Here is a 20,618-nt window from a genome sequence, read left to right as displayed (position 1 = left end):
TGGGCTGGAGCCACCTGGGGGCCTGCCAATTGCCCCCGTCTTCCAGACACATCATAACAATAAGGTCATGGGCCCAGATCCACGTTGTCCCAGAAGCCCGAGCTTCTTTTGCCACTGCAAGGATGCCTCAGGAGTAAGACCCTCCTCTCAAGGAGACCTCCGGGGGGGGGGGATCAGCTGGGGTGTGGCTCCATCAATTCCCACTCAAAATCCCCCCAAAGAGCGGCTGGAGCGAAGCCTAGGCTCTGGGCACTTCCTCTGCCAACCTTAACCCTGGACTGCTCTGACTGGCCTCTCTCCTCACCCAGCCTGCTTGGACTCTGACCTTGGCCAGCCCTGGATCCTTCTCTGGATGCTGGCATGACTTCTGGCAAATCCTATGGTGGCCAAGAATGGTCAGCAAAAAACACAGAACTAACAAGACTCCCAGGAAGTGAGCATGGACCTCTTGCTCCCCTCCTCCCCACTCAACCACCCGCCAACTCCAGCAAATGCCAGATGCCCGCTGACTTCAGCTGCAGCCACACTTGGACCTACTCAGGAGCAAGCAGCGAGGAATGCACAAGTCCCGGCGCATGTTTTGCGTGAGAGCAATCCTACCATCCAGTTTTCCCCAGGATCTGCAGAGAAGAGGCTGAAGTCCTCCTCTGCCTGCTCGGATTGGAAACCGCGGCAAACCCAGAGACTCTCACACCTGTGCTCTGGAGTTCAAGGCCAAATGCCACAGAATAAAAGTCCGACTTGCACACACGCTTCCCTGCAGGACAAGAGGGGGCATTTCAGAGAAGAGGAGGAGGAGAGGATGGCGATGCTTAATGAGCTGCAGGGCCGTCTGGGGGTGGGGGGGAGAGAGATGGGAATTAAATATTTACAGCTTGACTAAACGACAATTAAAGGGAGTGGGGGACAGAAGAGAGAAGATAAATATTTTAAGGGTGCGATCACCGGAGCAGGGAGGGGAGGGAAGAGATGCCGAGGGCAAGCGAAGGAGCTGGAGCTGGGAGAGAACCTGGGGAGGCAGGAGGGAGCCCCCCCACCACCACTCTGCACTCTGCAGGCCAGTGCGCCCACATTGCAAAGGCTAACGGGCAGAACCTGCACGTCTAGAAAATGTAAGCACATAAGCAAAGCCTTCTGGATCAGGCCCATCTAATCCAGGATCCTGTTCTCACTGTGACCAACCAGGTACCCCAAGCAGGATCCGAGCGCAAGAGCCCTCTCATTTCCTGTGGCTTCCAGAAACTGGTATTTCCATCATAATAAGAATAAGAATAAATTTTATTTATACCCCGCCCTCCCCAGCCAAGACTGGGCTCAGGGCGGCTAACACCCGATATAAAACAAATTGAATGAAATGCAACTTAAAAACAAGATTAAAACACAACATTAAAATGCAGCCTCATTTCAGTAGAAACTCAAATCAAAAACTTTTTGGGGATGAAAATGTCAAATCTTCAAACAAGGCCAACTATCCAAACTGGTCCTATGAGGGCCAGAAAAAAGCCAGGGAAGTCCCCAAATAGGAGTTCCATCACAGAAGGAGAAAGGAAAAAAGAAAGAGGGGAAGGGAATCAAATTGGCTCCAAGCCAAAGGCCAGGCGGAACAACTCTGTCTTACAGGCCCTGCGGAAAGAAATCAGATCCCGCAGGCCCCTGGTCTCATGAGACACAGCATTCCACCAGGCCGGGGCCAGTGTTGAAAAGGCCCTGGCTCTGGTTGAAGCTAATCTGACTTCCTTAGGGCCCGGGACCACTAGGGTGTTGTTATTTATGGACCTTAAGGTCCTCCACAGGGCACACCGGGAGAGGCGGTCCCGTAGGTACGAGGGTCCTAGGAAATATCCTTCACCAGATTTGGGCGGTTCTCATGACTGACCTAGCAATGGAGGAACTGCACTCTGCACCTGCCCCAGAGGCACTTTCCATCTATTCTTTGGGACAGAGTCCGGACCCAAAGTCCGCCCTGCTTCTAGAGCTCTCTTGAAAGAGACTGCCATGGCTGGAGTGGGCAAACTTAGTGCTGCGCTCAGCTACTGGGCAGTGCATCTCCCTGGGCTGCAAAGAGTTCCCCCTTCCTTTGGAGAGGGAGCGTTACTCCATGGTAGAACACACCACTTTGTATGCATGATATCCCAGGTCCAATCTCTGGTGTTTCCCAGTCGGGCTGAGAAAGATCCTACCCTGGAGGCGTCCCTGCCAATCAGGGTCAACCTTCTGGCTGGGGCTGATGGGAGTTGTAGTCCAAAACATCTAGAAGGCTGGTGCGGACAATGAGTGAGGTGGACCAGTGGTCTGGCTCAGTGTAAAGTAGCCTCCCATGGCCACGTCAGGACTTGGCCGGTGGAAAAATAGACCTTCCTCTAGCTTGAGCTTCACTTCCAGGCTCTTCATGCAGCATGTAAACTGTGGAACTCCCTCCACAGAGACGGAGACAGTGATGGTCATCAACTTGTTGTTGTTTAGTAGATTAGTCATGTCCGACTCTTCGTGACCCCCTGGACCAGAGCATGCCAGGCACTCCTGTCTTCCGCTGCCTTCCGCAGTTTGGTCAAACTCATGCTGGTAGCTTCGAGAACACTGTCCAACCATCTCGTCCTCTGTCATCCCCTTCTCCTTATGCCCTCCATCTTCCCCAACATCAGGGTCTTTTCCAGGGAGTCTTTTCTTCTCATGAGGTGGCCAAAGTCTTGGAGCCTCAGCTTCAGGATCTGTCCTTCCAGTGAGCACTCAGAGCTGATTTCCTTCAGAATGGAGAGGTTTGATCTTCTTGCAGTCCATGGGACTCTCAAGAGTCTCCTCCAGCACCAGAATTCAAAAGCATCAATTCTTTGGCGATCAGCCTTCTTTATGGTCCAGCGCTCACTTCCATACATCACTACTAGGAAAACCATGGCTTTAACTATATGGGCCTTTGTTGGCAAGGTGATGTCTCTGCTTTTTGAGATGCCGACTCAAAAACTCCATGGACAATAACAACAGGTCACCAACTTAGATGGGCCGGTCCACTGTCTCTCAGACCATGTGGTGGCCCCGACTATATTTTGGAAAAGAAAAAAATGAACGGATTCCTATGCCCCACAAATAACCCACAAATGCATTTTAAATAAAAGTACACATTCTACTCATGTAAAACATCAGGCAGGCCCCACAAATAACCCAGACATGCATTTTAAATAAACGGACACATTGTACTCTTGTAAAAAGACACTGATTCCTGGACCGTCCGTGGGCCGCATTGAGAAGGCGATTGGGCCGCATCCGGCCCCCGGGCCTCAGGTTGCCTACCCATGGCCTAAAGCAAGGGTCAGCAACCTTTTTCAGCCGTGGGCCGGTCCACAGTCCCTCAGACCATGCGGTGGGCTGAACTATATTTGGGGGGGGGGGATGAACAAATTCCTATGCCGCACAAATAACCCAGAGATGCATTTTAAATAAAAGCACAGATTCAACTCATGCAAAAACAAACTGATTCCCGGACCGTCTGAGGGCCGGATTGAGAAGGCGATTGGGCCACATCTGGCCTCCAGGCCTCAGGTTGCCTACCCCTGGTCTAGGCTCTTGGCTCTCCTTTGGCAGGTTCCCGTATCTCAGCTCTGACAGACACCAGGAAGCAGCAGGACTTTGACCATCCTAGAGTTCATCAGTGACAGGGATGGGCCTGGAAACCGGAAGATCTTGGTTCTTGTGCTGAGGCAAGAGCAGACAGCTTTCCACCTTGGGTTCTCGGATGCCATGGCAAAAATAATCTCTCTCTCTCTCTCTCTCCAGTGCAGGGGAACTGCAGAATGAGCTCGCCAAGCATGCTGGGACTCAGACCAGGGAAGCCCCAAAGATGGCACTACTGGGCACACAAAGGGCAGCCGTGTCAGGGGAAAGCAAAAAGACCCGAAGGCAATTCCACTCCGCTCTTACCCAGCAGCTCCCTCGGCCGCCCTTGAGCAAGGAAAGCCACATGACCGTGCAGTCTGAAGGGCCCTGCGGCTTGCCCAAGGCATCCAACCGAAGGGCAAGGCAGAATAATTGCTCAGAGAGGAAGGCTCAGGCCAACCCCGGGAGAACAGGAGGCGAGCCAAGCACAAGCAGGGAGAACTTGGCTCCAGGGCAGAGCGCCTGGTTTTGCAGCCAGGAGTTTCCAGGTCTGGTGTCCGGCATCTCCAGTTTGGCAGGCGATGAGAAAGGTTCTTCTCTTCCTGAAACCCAGGAAAGCCTCTGCCTCTGGTCAGAGTGGGCAAGGCAGAGAAATAGGCTGTCCTGATATAAGCCACAAAGAGGTGGATTAGCATCCTGTCCTCACAGGAGCTGACCAGATGCCTGTGGGGAACCTGCAAGCAACCTTTGAGCACAAGGGTATTGCTCTCCCCTCTGCAGTTTCCAGCAACTGGTCTTCAGACGCATCACTGCCACCAAATATGGAGACAGAACACAGCCATCCTGGCTAATAGCCATCAATAGGTCTCTCCTCCATTGTCTAATTCTCTTTAAGGCCACCCAAGTTGGTGGCTGTCACAGCCTCCGGTGGCAGTGAGTTCCACAGGACAAGGGACCAATCACAACAGAGCAAAGCAAGGAGCCCTTCAACCTCCTGGGAACGTACCAAGACCAACTTCCTTTAGTGATCTGTTTATTCTGGCTGACGTTTCCTCAAATCCGTACAAAACAGGCCCCAAGACAGCCCAAAGTCTTTCTCTCTTACACACATGCACACACACCAGCTATGTGTTGCCAGGCCAGCAAATGCAAGGAATGATGGCAGGCAGCAATAGGGAAATGATGGGCAGGCCGCAAAAGCCTGGAGGGGATGCCCTGTGAGTGTTATATGTTCCTGGAACAAGCACACTGGATCTGGCTTGGCGAGATTTCAGCCCTTGTTTATTTGAATCACGGGGCTGGGCTGCAATCCTCTGGGGTTGGGCTCAGATTCTCTTGCTTCCGTCATGCCAAGGAACACTCGTTGACTCTCTGGTTAAAATCCCAGTGCAAGTTGTGGAATCTGATTTCCAACGAGGTTAAAATGGCACATCCAGCAGTTCCCTGGCAAAGATTTCATTTTGAAAACGGCCAAGTTCTTCGCTCTCTTGGTTTCAGGGAGAAGCTTGAAAAACGAAGGCGGCGCCTGCTGCTGGTTTTGGGGTACTTAGGGATACTCCAGGTTTCTAAGGCCCACATTTAATTCCTTCTGTCTCAGCTTCTGCCTTCTCTTAAAACAAAAGTCATAAAGGGGAAAAAGGCGGAGGTGTTTGTGAGTGTGCTTGTGTGACTCCACCTTTAAGTATGTGAAAGACTGGCCTCAACCCACCAGCTGAGGATAAATATTCCTGAAAACAGGACTGAAGGAAACCTTTTGCACCATGTGGTAGGAATACGAAGGAAATTCAAGGCATGGAGAAAGTTTTTCTTCTTCTCTCATAATCTCTCCTGCGAGGGAAAGCCAAGATGTTTAGGGGCTTGGAGAGAGGTGACAGAGGGATCCGACAGAGGTGCAGGAGAATAATGCATGGAGATAAATACATTCCCTCCCTCCCTCCCTTAGGAATGGGAAGCTGCCTGGTACAGAGTCACCATTTACGTCAGTCTTGTCTACACTGTCTGGCAGTGGTCCACCAGGATTCCAGGCAAATTCTCCAGGATTGGCGATCATCCTGCCCTACCTACAGGTTGCCCCCCCTCTCTGCCGAGGGTCTGGGGTCATGGATAGCGGCTTTATTTTAGGTGGGGCTTTTCCGGGCGGGAGAAGCAGGAATGTGTTTTGCTATTGAAGGTTTCGCTTGTGCATGATAATTCAGATTGTGTCATTGCGCTTTTAATATTTCATGATGGAAACCGTCTTGAGAGAGCGTGCTCTTAAAGGCAGCCTATAAATCTTTCCCAGACAAATAACAACAAAAAGAAATAAAAACAAATATTTTCCTCTGCTCCAACAGGGGCTCTGATGACATCCTTCTGACACCCCACTCTTCCCAATTCCCTATCCTTTTTCCAAGCCCCACAGCACCCCCCCCCCACGTCCTAGACCTCCCTGCTTATCCACATCCGGTCCCAGCCAGCCAGCCAGCCCCCCACCCCACCCCCAGGTCTCCAGCCATTTACAACAGAAAACCTCGTCGTCCGCGCTGGCTGCCCCCCTTTCTGCTGATGCTGAATGAAGCGCAAGTCTCAATAATGAGATCAGGTTGTTAAATCGAACCGGGCACACCATTCGGACTGCTGATCCCGCTCGCCCTCTCAGCGCTCCTGCCTTCCCTTCTCTGCAGAATGCGCACGTATGACTTGCCACGAGTCAACACTCACACGGCCGGCGTTTGGCATGTCAGAGCCGCCCCCCCTCCAGCTTCTCCTGCGTCAGCTGCTTCTTAAAGGCATGCCTGCTGCGGTTGCTAATTGTTCATGGGTGTAACTAGCTTGCACGCTCCCTTTCTCCCACATACACCCTGCCCTTGAAAAGACAAGTCTCTGCAGTGCTTATGCTGAATAAAACAGGTACCTGGGGGCGGGGGGTGGGGGGGTGGCAGGGGGTCCAAAAGGACACTTGCTGCAACACAAACGTTTCTTTTAACGCCGCCCTCCAGCTCCCAGCAGGTTTGGCGGGAGGGGCGGGGGGAGGGCCGCCTCTGCAAACACTTGTGCTCAAGGCACCGTGCAGCAAGTGCCGTTATCGCAAGTCATTGGGATTCTTTGCTTGGCGTGACTTCTGCAGTGGAGAACGAGCGGCGACGACAGGGGCTGCTGGTGGTGGTGGAGAAAAATACTTAGCCTGCAGAATTAGCGGGTGGGGGGCGGAGAGGCGTTCCGGAGTTTTTAACACGAAGCCACAGCTCCATCTAGGGGGAAATTAATGGAGAGCCCCTCAAGCGTCCAGGAGGAAGGTGTGCAGGGCCACGCTCCGCTCTCTGGGTCTGTGAGGTTGTGCTCCAGGAGGTTCCCCGCAGAGCCAGGGCCTCTGTCCAAGGAGGTAAAAGCGTTTATCCAGGAGAGTGGGACCCAAGGTGTAGCAGAGCCCCAGTGAACCGTTCTGCACCTGGTTATCGGCCACTTGCGACCAGGTGAAGATGCCTGGGGATCTGCGGGTCTTGCCTGTTTTCACAATATAACAACACATCCTGTAGAATTCTATCCGCTCTATTGTATCTGCACAATCAGAATGAAATTCAAGAACCAGAAATTGCATTGGAAAACGCTACTTTCGAGCCCCCAAATTGCAGCTAGGCATTCCATTGTGGCCACTGTAACCCTGGTTTAAGGAGGGTTTGGCACCTAGCTTACATATCTGAGTTTCTAACACTGCTCACAACAACGGGATGCGGAAGCAAGGTCAGGAAACTCTCCAGGGTCTGCATCGCAGGGAGTTCTGCAAGGAGAAGGAGCCAGAGGCCGGTGCTGTTTCCAGCAACTAAAAGGCTCAAGAGCCCTCTATGCCACACCCTAAGCCCAGCTGCTGGTAGGAAAGGAATTCCAGGGATCGCTTACTCGGGAGTAGATCCCTTACGCACAAGCAGCGCAAGGACTCTGGGTCTCTGGACATTTGCCATGCCTTTGCTCTTTGGCCTGGGCGCTCTTGGAGCCAGCAGGGTTATTGAGGAGCGGAGGTAAGGCTCCACCTTCTCCTCTGACAGCTCCAAGGGTCTTCAGAAGGTCTCATGCCAGAGGACCCTCAGCCCAGGTTCTGGAAGACAACCACCTGCATCTCAAGGTCCTTGAGGACCTGTGGGGTCTCTCTTCCGAGGACTCAGTCAGGGCACCAAGTCAGCACAAGGCAGGACCACTGCAGGAGTCCTACCAGCTCAGACCATAAGGCCTTCCTCCTCCAGTATCCTGATTCCCACATCATGCACTACAGAAAACTGACCCACACAAAAACCAACAAATGAAATTAATTCCTAAAACAACTACCTAGAGCAGCACTGACATGACAAAGACTCAGCCAAACACCTTCCTTGTTCTATCCAGTTGCCTAACAGCACAGTGCCAAAGCCTGGCAGATCTCACAAGGAAGGGCGTTGGCCAAGGGGGAGGCCACCGCAGAAAAGGCCCCGCCCCTGGGAGCTGCCAGTTGTTTCTCATGGTGCTGATCAGAATACAGAAGGAGGAACCTTTGGAAGGGGGCGAGTGAGCCGTTTCCCTCTCTTTAGGGCTTTGCCCCCTGAATATTTCTGACGCTTCAGCAAACCTGAGGGTTCCCTGAAGGCTGCGGATACCTGCCTCTTGTGAATAGGTGGTGCCATTTTGGAAACACAAGCAAGGGAGAATTGGTGTTGTAATTAGTACTGATGAGGAAAAGGAGGATGTCAGCAAAGCCTCAGAAGACCAAACACACACAAGGGCAGCTAGCATCACCATCACACCCCGTCCGTGAGCTCCCTAGAGGAGGGCTTTCCAAAATGTGTGTCACGACACGTTAGTGTGTCGGCTGCAGTGTGTAGGTGTGTCGCACAAATTCTCCCCGTGCTCCGCAGGCTGGAAAGGCGTTCATTTAACCTTCGGTTTGCTAGTAAAACTGAATTACTGTGTCGCGAAATGATGCATGTCTAAAAAGTGTGTCACCAACACTGAAAGTTTTGAAAGCTCAGAGAGATCTGGGTGGCTGCATTTGGGAGACAGAATACAGGGCAAGTGGATCGGTTTGATCTAGCAAGGCTCTCTCTCTCTCTTTGAGAACAGAATGGCAAAAAGTGAAGGGGAATAAAGTAAGGCCGACAGGGAAATTGTTGTGTTGTTTGTATTGGTGCTGTAAATAATAAAAATTTAAAAAAGAAGAAGTCTGCATGAAATGGAAGAAAACAGCTGCCATCTGGTTGCTGGGCAGTATAAGCCAGCACAGGAAAAAGGATATTAAAGTTTAGATCAGCTCTGCTATGAGCTATAGGACAGGCAAAGAACGATAAGACTGGAGAAAGAATTTCTGGTTCTTACAGGGAGAGAGAGAAAATCCCCATAGATGAATTCAATTAAGACACAGGAGAGGGTTCTGTTGAAAAGAAACCCTCGACACCACGGGGAATTTAACAGCCCACGTCTTGGCTGGCTTCCCAAAAGCCGCACTGCCAAAAGCAGAATGGTTGTGAAGGCAGCAGCTCTACAGAGAAAAGTCTCCTCTGAAGCTGATTTAAGACACCCCACAGTTCTTTCTGGGTGTAATAGAAAAGTTCCAAAGTTGTGCAGCACTTTTCCTGACGGTTCAAAGCGCTGTGAATTCAAGGCTGAAGCTATTCTTCAACGGCAGGGATGGGGAATGTGTGGCCCTCCAGGTGTTACCAAGGCTACATATGCGGTTAGGCAATTCCAGGTGTTGTTGGAGAATAACTGGGGATGACTGGCGATGCTGGGGGGGCTGGAGTATGTCAGCATCTGGAGCTGCACCTCAACCTACAACAACTCTGCATGTGAAATTGGCAAAGTAAGGCTGAAATGTGGCCAAGACCGGCCACGGGAGACACTTGCTGAGAAGCTATTGCATCGTCTGCTTTTCGTGTTACAAGATGCATTGTGGGTTTGGGAAGGCCAAAAGACGAGACACCAACTACATGAATGATCTCACCACCCCAATATTGCCGCCACTGTGGAGCTGAGCCTCTCACCCTCTAGCCACTGACAGAATTCACAGCAGAGGAAAAGCCTTCTTGGTCCCCAGCTCTGGCTGCCGTCTTCGACACATTTACCCGGGAGTAAGTCGTACTGAACTCAATAGGGCTTACAGTACTTCAAAGCAGTTGGGTATGGGGTGGTCAGTCTACTAGCTATGCTACAGGAGTTATTGCAGCCCCAGGAATTGTAGCCTACAATGACAGCTTGCTAGGGCGGCAACTTTTCAAGAGTGAATCTGTGAATAGATTAAAATGCCACTTTCAGTTACCTGGGAAAGTTTTTAAATAAAACCAAGCACCTGCAAAAACAGAAGGTGAGCGCAATCTTGGAAGAGAACGGGGACAGCTTCTCCCGTACAACATGCCTGCATCATCCAAGCCAGTTCTGATTTAAGGGGCAACAGCACAGTCTTCTGCATGCCTACTGAGAAGTGGGTCCCACATAATTCGACCATGTGGCCTTCATGGCCTATTTTCCCCTATAAAAATACTGTGGGTTTTATATGCAAAACTTTGCGAATGCTTTTAATCAATCAATTAAATGATGAAACTCACTCAACTAAGATATCTTTTAAATCAAGCCATAGCCCTATTCCCTCTGTCAAGGCTGCAAACTTCACCTTCTTCTCATAGCCGACGCCGTTTCTATTCTGCCACTGGGATGAGCAGGGATTAAATCCAAAGTGTTGCGATATGTACGGGGGCAATATGGTGGTTTCCTTATAAAACTATAAAGAGGGGAGGGTGAAGCGAGCAAAAAAGCACACGAGTTTGACTAACACACATGTAAATGCATTCAAAACTCAGCTATTGAAGGATCAAGAATATAGATCAGGAAATTGAGATGAGCTACAAGATGTCAACTCTCCCTGACGTAGGAAGCCCAGCACTGTTATTATCTCCTGTGCTGATACCTGAGCTATACACCCAGGCACATTTTCAAATTTCTCTCTTTGTCATCAGGGCTGGAAAGTTGTCGCTTCAAAGAAAAACCAAGTAAAATTCAGACATTTCCAGCTATAATGATGTGCATGCATAGCTATACTGGAAAATAACACAGAAAAATGCTTGAGTTAATCTCCTAACCACTTAGCCGAGACATCGGCCTGCCCCAAATCAGAGCCCATTCCACAAGCCCCAGGAGCTCTGGTCAGGATGAGGCCGATCTGGAGGGAGGCAACTTGGGAGAGGCTGCAAGTGATGGTCAACTAGCAGCCTGAGGGCGGAAGCAGGTCCACCAACACGGTTCTGCTCACCCGCTGAAAAAACTGTTTAAGATTTCGTTTATCAAAAAGCCAGAGGCTCTTCTGTTAGGCCCAATATCTAATGACATCCCCAGGGATAAGAAAAAATGATTCTTTTATGCAACAGCAGCGGCCAGAATATTGATCGCAAAGAATTGGAAGGGGGAGAAAAGACCATCAGTATTAGAATGGCAACGCAAGCCCTGTGAGTTTGTGGAAATGGCAAAATTGACGGCAATCATTAGAGGCCATTCAAATCAGAGAATAATTAAAGAGTGGGATGGAGAGAAGGAATACATGAAAAAATATGGTTCCGGAACTGGAATATTAATAGATAATGTGTAAAACGTGCAGGGGTAAGCAAGGAAATAATAAAAGAATCAACTGAATAATTATTAAACTACAACAACGCAACAAGATGGAAGAAGTTAAAAAAATATTGAGATCACACATGGGTGAAGGGGAGTGGGGGGTATAGGAGAATTTATAAAAAATTCTAATATACAGTGGTACCTCGGGTTAAGTACTTAATTCGTTCCAGAGGTCCGTTCTGAACCTGAAACTGTTCTTAACCTGAAGCACCACTTTAGCTAATGGGGCCTCCTGCTGCTGCTGCGCCGCTGCTGCATGATTTCTGTTCTCATCCTGAAGCAAAGTTCTTAACCCAAGGTACTATTTCTGGGTTAGCAGAGTCTGTAACCTGAAGCGTATGTAACCCGAGGTACCACTGTAGTATTTCTAATTGCGTTGCATTTATATATAGCAAAGGGAAGTCTATAGCAATTAGGTATATTTTAATCTAGTCAACTATGTAAATGGCTTATGTTACAAAACGAATATGGATTCTGAATTTCATGTTTGTAATTCTTTTTCAGTTTTGGAATAAAGTTTAGAAATAAAACAAAAAAACACTGTTCTGCTCACCCTCCTGCAAACCTGCGGGAGGTTTTCAGCTGCCCTGCCAAGCTTGGAAGACAGGGGAGCCCTTGATGGCAGACGTGTCACAGCACGTAACTCTTGGCACCTTTTGAGAGCAGCTCAGGCAAAGGCAATGAGGATGCACTTATGCCGTCACACAGCGCACTTCCAGCCTCACATGTCTTTACTCTGCAGCCTGAGCCACGATGCCAAGGAGCCAAGGAGGGAGAGCCTGGGGTTCCCTGTTTAAGCCTCAAAAACATAGGACTGCCCAGAGTAACGGTATGGTCTGAACACTCACCTCTTTATCAAGGACTGCTGCAAGGTTTTGCAAACGGTGAGAGACTCCCCGGTAAACATGTGGCACATGATGACCTCGAGGCAAGCGGTCATGAAGGCCATCACGGCGTCCGGCTGCAGGGATCCGCTCCGGGAGATGATGCAGAGGCGCTGGAGGGACAAGCAGTGGCTCAGGGCCTGGAAGAACTGGGCGTTGGCGTTGAAGTAGGGCTGCTCCAGCCTGCGGAGGCAAAACAAGGGTCAACCAAATGACACGCCTCGGAGAGACGACACTTGCAAAGGGGGGGGCTCTACATCTGAAGGCAGCACTGTTTAGGGGAAGTTTTTAATGTTTGATGCATTACTGTATTTTAATATTTTGTTGGGAGCTGCCCAGAGTGGCTGGGGAGGCCCAGCCAGACAGGCAGGATATAAACAATAAATTATTATTATTATTATTATTATTGACATTTTGTTGTGCTTTTAATATTCCATTGAGAGCCACCCAGAGCGGCTGGGGAAACCCAGCCAGATGGGTGAGGTATAAATTATTATTATTATTATTATTATTATTATTATTATTATTATTCCAGGAGGGGAAGGGTTTGCAAAGCCAGTGGGGACGAGGAAAGAACACCCCTGCTTTTAGCAGAGTGGAGCTCAGTGCAGAGCTTTTGGGAAGGCAGAATCCATTTGATTTTAGTTGAAACCTCTGATGTAACCTCTATGAAGGAACTAGCTGGAGAGTTAACTCATCGGTGGGTTTTAAAGGAGAAAGACAATTCCCCAACAAAAAGCTCCAGTTAAGAGGCTGGGTGTTTTGTAAACTGGGCTGCATCTGCTCCTGCCTCACTCCTCTCCCTTTTGTGACTCTTGGACAGGTGAAACCTGTGACAACGCCCTGACTTCTGAGCTTTTATCTATTTACAGGGCAACCTGAGATGGTCTCATCATTGCCATAGCTTGTAAACTGCTGTTTTCCCAGTTGCCTGGAGTGAGTGGGATCAGCTCCAGGAATCCAAAGGAGGAAAACACTATTGAAAATGATCTGCTGGCAGGGTGTGTGTGTGTGTCTTCCTCCACCCTCCCCTCAGGACATCTCTCTACCACAGGGATAAGAATTCCTTTATTTGATACTCAGCATTGTGTCTCAGGTGTCAAACACTGATCTTCCATTTTCTCCACTGAGATCCAAAGAAAGGAAACCCGCTTTGAGGTTTTCTACAAACAAGCGGCAAACAAGTTTTATGAAATAAATCAAATAAATAAAAGGGAAGCAAAGGAAGGACTCCTTGTGTGATAACTACCATGGAAATGTAGGGGAGGGGCGAATAAACAGTTTTCACTGTTGCTCCGTGATCAAAGCAACATGTGAGCAAGCAAAGCTCAGCTGGTTAGAACAGCAAGGTGACAGATTCAATCCCTATATGGGACAGCTGCATGTTCCTGCACCTCAGGGGGTTCGACTAGAAGATTTTCAGGGTCCCTTCCAACTCTACCATTCTATGACATTAAGTTACTCACAACAGTAAGTGGTCAGAAAATATTTTTGCAATACAGCATCCCGTCCACCAGGTGACACTGTTGCCATATTATTAACATCAGAATATACTTTTTTGTTTTCAAGCCCTGACAATGTTTAAATGTGCAGAGTTAGAAAATGGTTGAGAATCAGGGTGAATCACAGGCAGACACCACCCCCAGGGAGTTGCTTTGAAACTATCCTCTTTTGTATCAAAATATTTTTTTTTCTGTTTAGAACGCTGAGTCCATTGGCTCTGTGGTGTATTAATCAGCGAAGGCCAACTATTATCAATGGGCCTGGGAGTTAAGTCGGTTTCCTTTGAGGCTATTTCAGTTTTACTGTTTCATTAGGTTGGGGGAGGGAAGCAGGGGGGGAAATAAAACAAGGAATGGCCTTTGCTACGAACAATGCAGGGATGCTTTGATCATTGAACTCCTTTCCTTGTCTCCGGAAGGCACCCACCTTGCAGTTTTGGTGACAAGCAAACTCACCAGCATTTTAATCAATTGGCCAACCAACTACAAATTCATCAATGAGCTGACAGCCTTTTATGTTAACTGTAAATTGAATAGTGTACGCCCATTGCTTCCTTCTCTAGCCTTCCCCCTTGATACTGCAAACACACGAAGCTGCTTTCTACTTATACCAAGTGAGCCGGTTGCTCTCTTCACTCCTCCAGATGTTCACAGGCTGCATATCCCATCGCAATGTCCAACGACTAGCTGTGTTGAGTTGGGCAACAACATCTGGAGGGCCACTGCATCCTTCACCCATGATCTAGCGCAGCAATGTCTAACCGGTCGACCGTGATCAACAGGTAGATCGTGAGGGGTCTCCATGTCGATCGCGGGAGTTAAAAAAGAGCTCGCCCGGTTCTTCATGAGCAGGGGTAGGCAACCTAAGGCCCGGGGGCTGGATATGGACCAAACGCCTTTTCAATCTGGCCGGCAGAAGGTCCGGGAATCAGCATGTTTTTACATGAGTAGAATGTGTCCTTTTATTTAAAATGCATCTCTGGGTTATTTGTGGGGCATAGGAATTCATCCGTGTGTTTTTTCAAAATATAGTCTGGCCCAGCACATGGTCTGAGGAACAGTGGACTGGCCCATGGCTGGAAAAGGCTGATGACCCCTGTTCATGAGCGATCGCTACCCACCCCAATCGCTGCTGCCGGCGTCTGAGTGGGGGAAAGAGGGAGGGCTACGGATTGGTGAGTGAATTAATGCAACCCTTCCCAAAAAAAGCTCAACTATGGGCAATGACAATGGGTAGATCACTGCCAGTTTTATTACACTGGGAGTAGATTGTAGTCTCTGTAGAGTTGGATATGATATGCCTGATCTAGCGCATACCAATCTAGCCCAAACGAACGACTCTGCCTGGCCGTGGTTTCCTAGGGCGTCAGGCAAAGGTAATCCCCAGGACTAATGACCAAGAGCCTTTAGAGTCAATGTACCAGGGAGGGAACGTGCAGCTTCTACCCGAGTCCAGTGCTAGAAATTCCCCAGGTGCCAGGCATGTTTTGTGTCCAACTGCAACCACACAGAGATCTCCAGCTTTCTTAAGCAGGTAAGCAGAAGGGCTTATTCACTGCCTTTGAAGCCCACCTTTATCTCCAAGTAGTACACCACCCCACTCATCAGTTAATCCTTACGACGACCCTGTGAGGTAGGCTAAAAGCCTGTGACTGACTCCAAAGTCACCCAGTAACCTTCCTGACTTAGTTGGGATTTGAACCCTGATCTCCCAGGTCCTAGTCCAACACTCTACACCACGCTGGCTTCCTAGAATACTTCTGCTGTATAAATTAAGTAGGTAAATACATACATTTGGCTTTATTGCTGTTAAATAAATCATGACATGGTGTAATATGTCATGTGTTGTTGTTCCTCTGAGGTTGAATCTACCAAATTTTAAGACCTGCTAAGGAACAGAGAAGGTCCGTATAGTTAAAGCCATGGTTTTCCCAGTAGTAATGTATGGAAGTGAGAGCTGGACCATAAAGAAGGCTGATAGCCGAAGAATTGATGCTTTTGAATTCTGGTGCTGGAGGAGACTCTTGAGAGTCCCATGGACTGCGAGAAGATCAAACCTCTCCATTCTGAAGGAAATCAGCCCTGAGTGCTCACTGGAAGGGCACATCCTGAAGCTGAGGCTCCAATACTTTGGCCACCTCATGAGAAGAGAAGACTCCCTGGAAAAGACCCTGATGTTGGGAAAGATGGAGGGCCCAAGGAGAAGGGGACGACAGAGGATGAGATGGTTGGACAGTGTTCTCGAAGCTACAAACATGAGTTTGACAAAACTGCGGGAGGCAGTGGAAGACAGGAGTGCTGGCGTGCTCTGGTCCAGGGGGTCACAAAGAGTTGGACACGACTAAACGACTCAACAACAACAACAACAACAAAGGAACAGAGGATTGTTACGATGCCTGATATGTAAAACCACAGAATTCAAAGGCTTTCTTTTTCACATGACTGTGTATCTGAGTTTCTAACGCTGCCTGAGTCGTATGCCCTCTGCCTCTTTAGGAGTTCCGCCTAGCTAAAAACCAAAATGACCCAGCACACAACCTCATTTGCCAGGAAGCAAAGAAACCCCAGGTGCCAGAGATCTCTCCCTGCTGCGACGGGATGGGAAGGCAACAGTGTGGGGCTAATTCAGGAGCTGGCCCACCTCTGCTTCACCTGAGGCCCTCACCTGAGATCTCGCAAACACCTGCAGTGCTTCAACATGTCCACGAGGGCTGGCATGTACATCACTTTGCCCATCATGCCCAGGTTGGCCAGGGAAAGAGTCCGCAGGTGCTGGCACTGGGCCCCAATGTGAACGAGCCCGGAGCCTGTGAGGATATTGGGCAGCTGGGCCAGCGTGAGGCTCTGCAGGAAGGCCAGCTGGGCAATGGCGGCCACTTCGGCATCCCCCACGTGCTGGGCCCGCCCGCAGGGAGGCAGCGAGTTCCGAATGGCCGGCTCGTTCCGCGGCATGGCGGAGGAAAAGCTGGACCCAATCAGCTCCAGCTGCTGCAGAAAGGGAAGGCTTTCTAGCAGGGTCCAAAACACGGAGGGCTGGGGTCTGGAATTCCCCTGCTCCAAGCAGTTCCGCGGATACGTCTGCACCCCGATCCGGACTTTCTTCCCAAAACTCGGGGAGGTGGCGTTGGTCGCCGGCTGCACGGACGGCTTGTCGGCGGGCACAGGGCTCACGTCGGCGATGGAGCAGACGGGCAAAGCCAGCGAGAGGAGGCACTTCAGGTGAGCAAGGAGCTGGCACAGGTGCCTGCCCAAGTCTTCGGAGCTGTGGTGGTGGGCGCACGACAAGTTCAGGTGCCTCAGGTGGCAGCAGGAGGCGACGAGGGTCTCAGCGATGCTGCTGTCAATTTCGTCTTCCGCTTTCCGCAGCGTGGAGTCGGGAGACAGGCAGTGGACGCAGCCGCTCAGGTTCAGGCTGACTAAGCTGCGGAGGTCTTTGCTGCCGTTGAGGACCCTCTGGACCAGCTGGCTGCCGGACAAGCTGCAGCGGCTGAAGCTGAAGTAGACAGGGTTGCTGAACTTCAAGTGCTGGAGGAGGCTGGAGCCATTCATCCAAGACCCGGGCAGCTGCAAGGCATCCAGCGTCACGTTCCGAGCCATGGAGTCCAAGAGGTTTTTCACAGCACAGCTCTGGGGGAAGCCACCGGGGGCAGAAATGAGGAAGGCGTGGAGTTTCTCGGGTGTGCGGTCGCTCAGCACTGCCAAGTACAGCCTCACCACCTCCTGGTTGACCGGCCCGGGCGCCAGCCTAGCGTAGAAGACCCGAAGGTTCTGGTAGTGAGGCACGTTGCTCTCGCCAACCATGAGCTGGCCAGAGATAATCAAGCCCTCCCGCGACCGATCCAGGATCTCAAAGTACAGGAGCAGCTTCTCGAGGCTGGTGCAGCAAGGAACCACCCCGTAGGAGGGCGTGTACAGGGTCTGCTTGAGCTCCAGCACGCGACTCAGCGTGGCTTTGCACTCGCTGCTCAAGTGGGAGGCGTCAAAGCCCGGGTTCACGTCGATGGCCAGGGAGCGCAGGTGCTGCAGGGCAGACAGCATCTTGGAGAGGCGGAGGGAGGTGAGGTTGCAGCCGGACAGGTTCAGCTTCACCAGGTTCCTGCAGCGGGTCACCTGGTCGATGGTGGAGCCGGGCAGCCAATAGCAGCCGCTCATATTCAGCTCCTGAATCTCCTTGCCAATCTCCCGCATGAGCTGCTTCACCTTGTCCTTGTCCACCTGTGTGCAACAGGCAGAAACAAAAATACACGTTAGCGATCCGTAAAAGGAGCCAGCACCACTTTCGATGTGAAGGAAGAGACACTCCAGAGACCTCTTTCTTTACAGGGCTCTCTTTGAAAGCAGCTGAGGGTTAGGGTTAGCTTCCAGTGTTTTCAGCACGGAAGGCCAGATCACCCTGCACTGTGTTCAGAGAGCTAGGCTAACCTTCAGACTGAAGAAACAGCCAGAGGGAAAGAAAGGTTGGGAGAGAGACTGATGGTGAAGTTAAGGACAGTCCTGAAAAGTGTCAGACTCAGACTGAGCCTGTTCCCTCACTCTCTCTGCTAGAGAGAGCCATATAGCAAACCCCGTACCCTGTTTGAGGCCAGAATAAAGACAAGTGAAAGCATTTTCTTACACTAAACCCAGGAAGCACCTTCTCCATGGGGCCTTTTCACTTAAAATACTAATCACCTTCTCCACCCTGATGTACAATCCCTTAACTGAAACCCAGTATCCTTGAGAAGAAGTATCCCTCCCAGCTCTATCCACATCCTGTGATTCCCTCAAGGCTCTTCCTCACCTGATAGTCCTTATGCAGGGTCACAGCGTGGGTAAGGCTTTTGTCGAGACTAAGAATAGAAAGCTTCCGGCAGACTCTTCGGACATTCAGGACAAGGTCTGAAACCGGAGTGTACCTCAGGATGTGCAAAAGGATCTCATCCGAGAACTCCATCAAGTTCATAGCATTGCTCTCCTCTCCACTCTCATCGCTCGTCACTTCCTGAAGAGAGAGAGACAGAGAGAAAGCAAAAGAGCTCAGGACACAGAAATGAGATTCCTTTGGGGACCGTTGGGGAAGAGAATGTGTCTGAAGGAGAGCATATGGAATGACGGGTTTTCCGGTGAAGAAACCTGCAAGCCGGTTAACAAAGAAAAGCGGGGATTTTGGAGAGAGGAAGAGAGTAAAGAACAAAATCGAGAAAAGAGCAATACAGGAAGCAACTTGGAAATGCTGGAAACTTGTTCACACATGCATGTTTATCACCTGATGACTACAATGTGTGAACGTTATCTTTTAAGTTTTCTCTGCTGCAATATTTGGTGACTTACGGTTGAGTGGATAAATATGAATGAAAGGTCGTCAAGTTAACATCTTGTACATGTGAATGGAATACAACAGTTCCCAAGGGAGTGAAGATCACAGGCCCACTGTGAGCCAGCAGGCCTCGAGATGCCAAATGACACATAGGGATGCTTGAACCAGGCCTGAATTAGGGCCCTTGGGGATTGTGTCCTCCAGTTCCTCCCGGGTGCAAAACCACACCTGACTCAAGGCACTGAAAAACTGGTCTGTGAGAGAATGGTGGGCTATGAACTAAAAGTGGTGAGGGTCTGCTGTGTGGAGGGTGGATAGAAGGAAAGGCGCCATAGGAAGGAGATGGATGGAGACCAGAAGCTGGGGAAGAGGGGGAAAGGCTCAAAATTGAAGTAGAGGGGTGAGGAAGGAAGTTAGGGCAAGACCACAGCTGTGGATGAAGAGAAAGTAGAATGAAATATAAGTGGTGGGGGGAGAGAGAGGTGGGAATTGGTCAACTACCACAAATTTGAGCAGGGGATGATGGATGGGTGTGCAGGCTGCACCTCTTAGTTCCAAGATCTCAAGTTACAATGCTGGGAGAGACCGGGGAGGGGGGGCACCTTAACCCAGAGGGTGGTGCAGCTGCTCTGCATAGAAGAGGCCCCATTTTGAATGACCATTAGAATTGCCTCAGGAAGCAGAGCTGCAGAAGCCTCAGCCTTGGAACAGGGGTAGGGGAACATTTGTGGGGGACCCCCCCCCCAAGATATTGCTGAATTGCAACTCTCCCACCCCTCCCATGCGCAGCTGGGGCTGATGGGAGTCCCAATAACATCTGGAGATCACCCACTCGTGCTGGAAAGTAGCTGCCTGTCAGAGCGAAACAGAGGTGCTCAGGCCCAGCTGCCCCCAACTTTCGACACCAGGTTAAGGCCCATGCAATTGTCTTGGGCGGGGGGTATGAACTCTGCAGCCTTACCTTATAGCAGCTGCTGCCCTGCACTTTGAGATTCAAGAGGCTGAAACCTCTGTCCTACCTGCTCTCACTTTAATTCATGGAAATGCTAATAAGTGATACTAATCAGACCCGAAAGGCAGCAAGGCAGGGAAAAGCCAGCAGTGACGAGCAGGCACCTCGGGGCGGGGGATCAGCCCAGCCTGGCACCACATCGGACGCCGTGGAGAGCTGCAAACGTGCTAATAAAGGTCAACCACCCGCATATAGACGCTTCCCCTTTGGGAACCTGCCATGCTTTCTGGATTTTTATGAAATAGATGAAATACATAAATAAGTGCAGCCTCTCCGGCTTGGGGGGGGCGGTTAGCAAGCGCCGAGGAGCCGAACCCTCCCCTTCCCTCCCTGCCAAGCAGCAGGCAGCACTGACTGGGCCGCTTCCGCCCCTGACACGCGACCGGCCCGCTTCAGACGTTCGCCCCCGGGAGGAGCTGCTGGGAGCGGTTGCCATGGACACGCGAGGGGCGGGGGAGCCGGGGTTGCCATGGACACCCAGGCCTGGCTGCTGCTGCCGCGCCTCGTTCCGCGGGGTTACCTCTCCCGGGGAGGCCATGGTCGGCGGGCCTCGGCTCCGAAAGCGCCTCCGCCTCTGCCGCCCCGGCCGCCGGCCCTTCCTCACGCGCAGCCTCCCAGCCGGCGGAGACGAGGACGGAGCAGCTTCCGGCGCGCTCCTGACCTCACTTCCGCTCCCCGGCCGCCTCAGAGGCGCCATTTGGGGAGAGGCGGAAGAAAGCGGAGGCGCCATC

General features: G+C 50.8%; 1 protein-coding gene across 1 annotated transcript in view; it reads right to left on the bottom strand.

Moving 5' to 3' along the window:
• FBXL18 (F-box and leucine rich repeat protein 18) overlaps positions 1-20,545 on the bottom strand; it is a 36,404-nt gene extending 15,859 nt beyond the window's left edge. The window contains exons 1-4 of the mRNA XM_081889157.1: positions 20,408-20,545; positions 18,360-18,560; positions 16,245-17,794; positions 12,042-12,260 (exon numbers count right to left, since the gene is read on the bottom strand). Of these exons, the coding sequence (XP_081745283.1) occupies positions 12,042-12,260; positions 16,245-17,794; positions 18,360-18,560; positions 20,408-20,425 (1,988 nt within the window). The 5' untranslated portion in view covers positions 20,426-20,545. The remainder of the gene's footprint in view (positions 1-12,041; positions 12,261-16,244; positions 17,795-18,359; positions 18,561-20,407) is intronic.
• Positions 20,546-20,618: the final 73 nt, after the last annotated feature.

This window comes from Podarcis melisellensis (genome assembly GCF_964234715.1).
Source record: "Podarcis melisellensis genome assembly, chromosome: 14".
NCBI lineage: Eukaryota > Metazoa > Chordata > Lepidosauria > Squamata > Lacertidae > Podarcis > Podarcis melisellensis.
The sequence above is the reverse complement of the archived record's forward strand: the minus strand, read 5'-3'. Positions and strand labels throughout refer to the sequence as shown.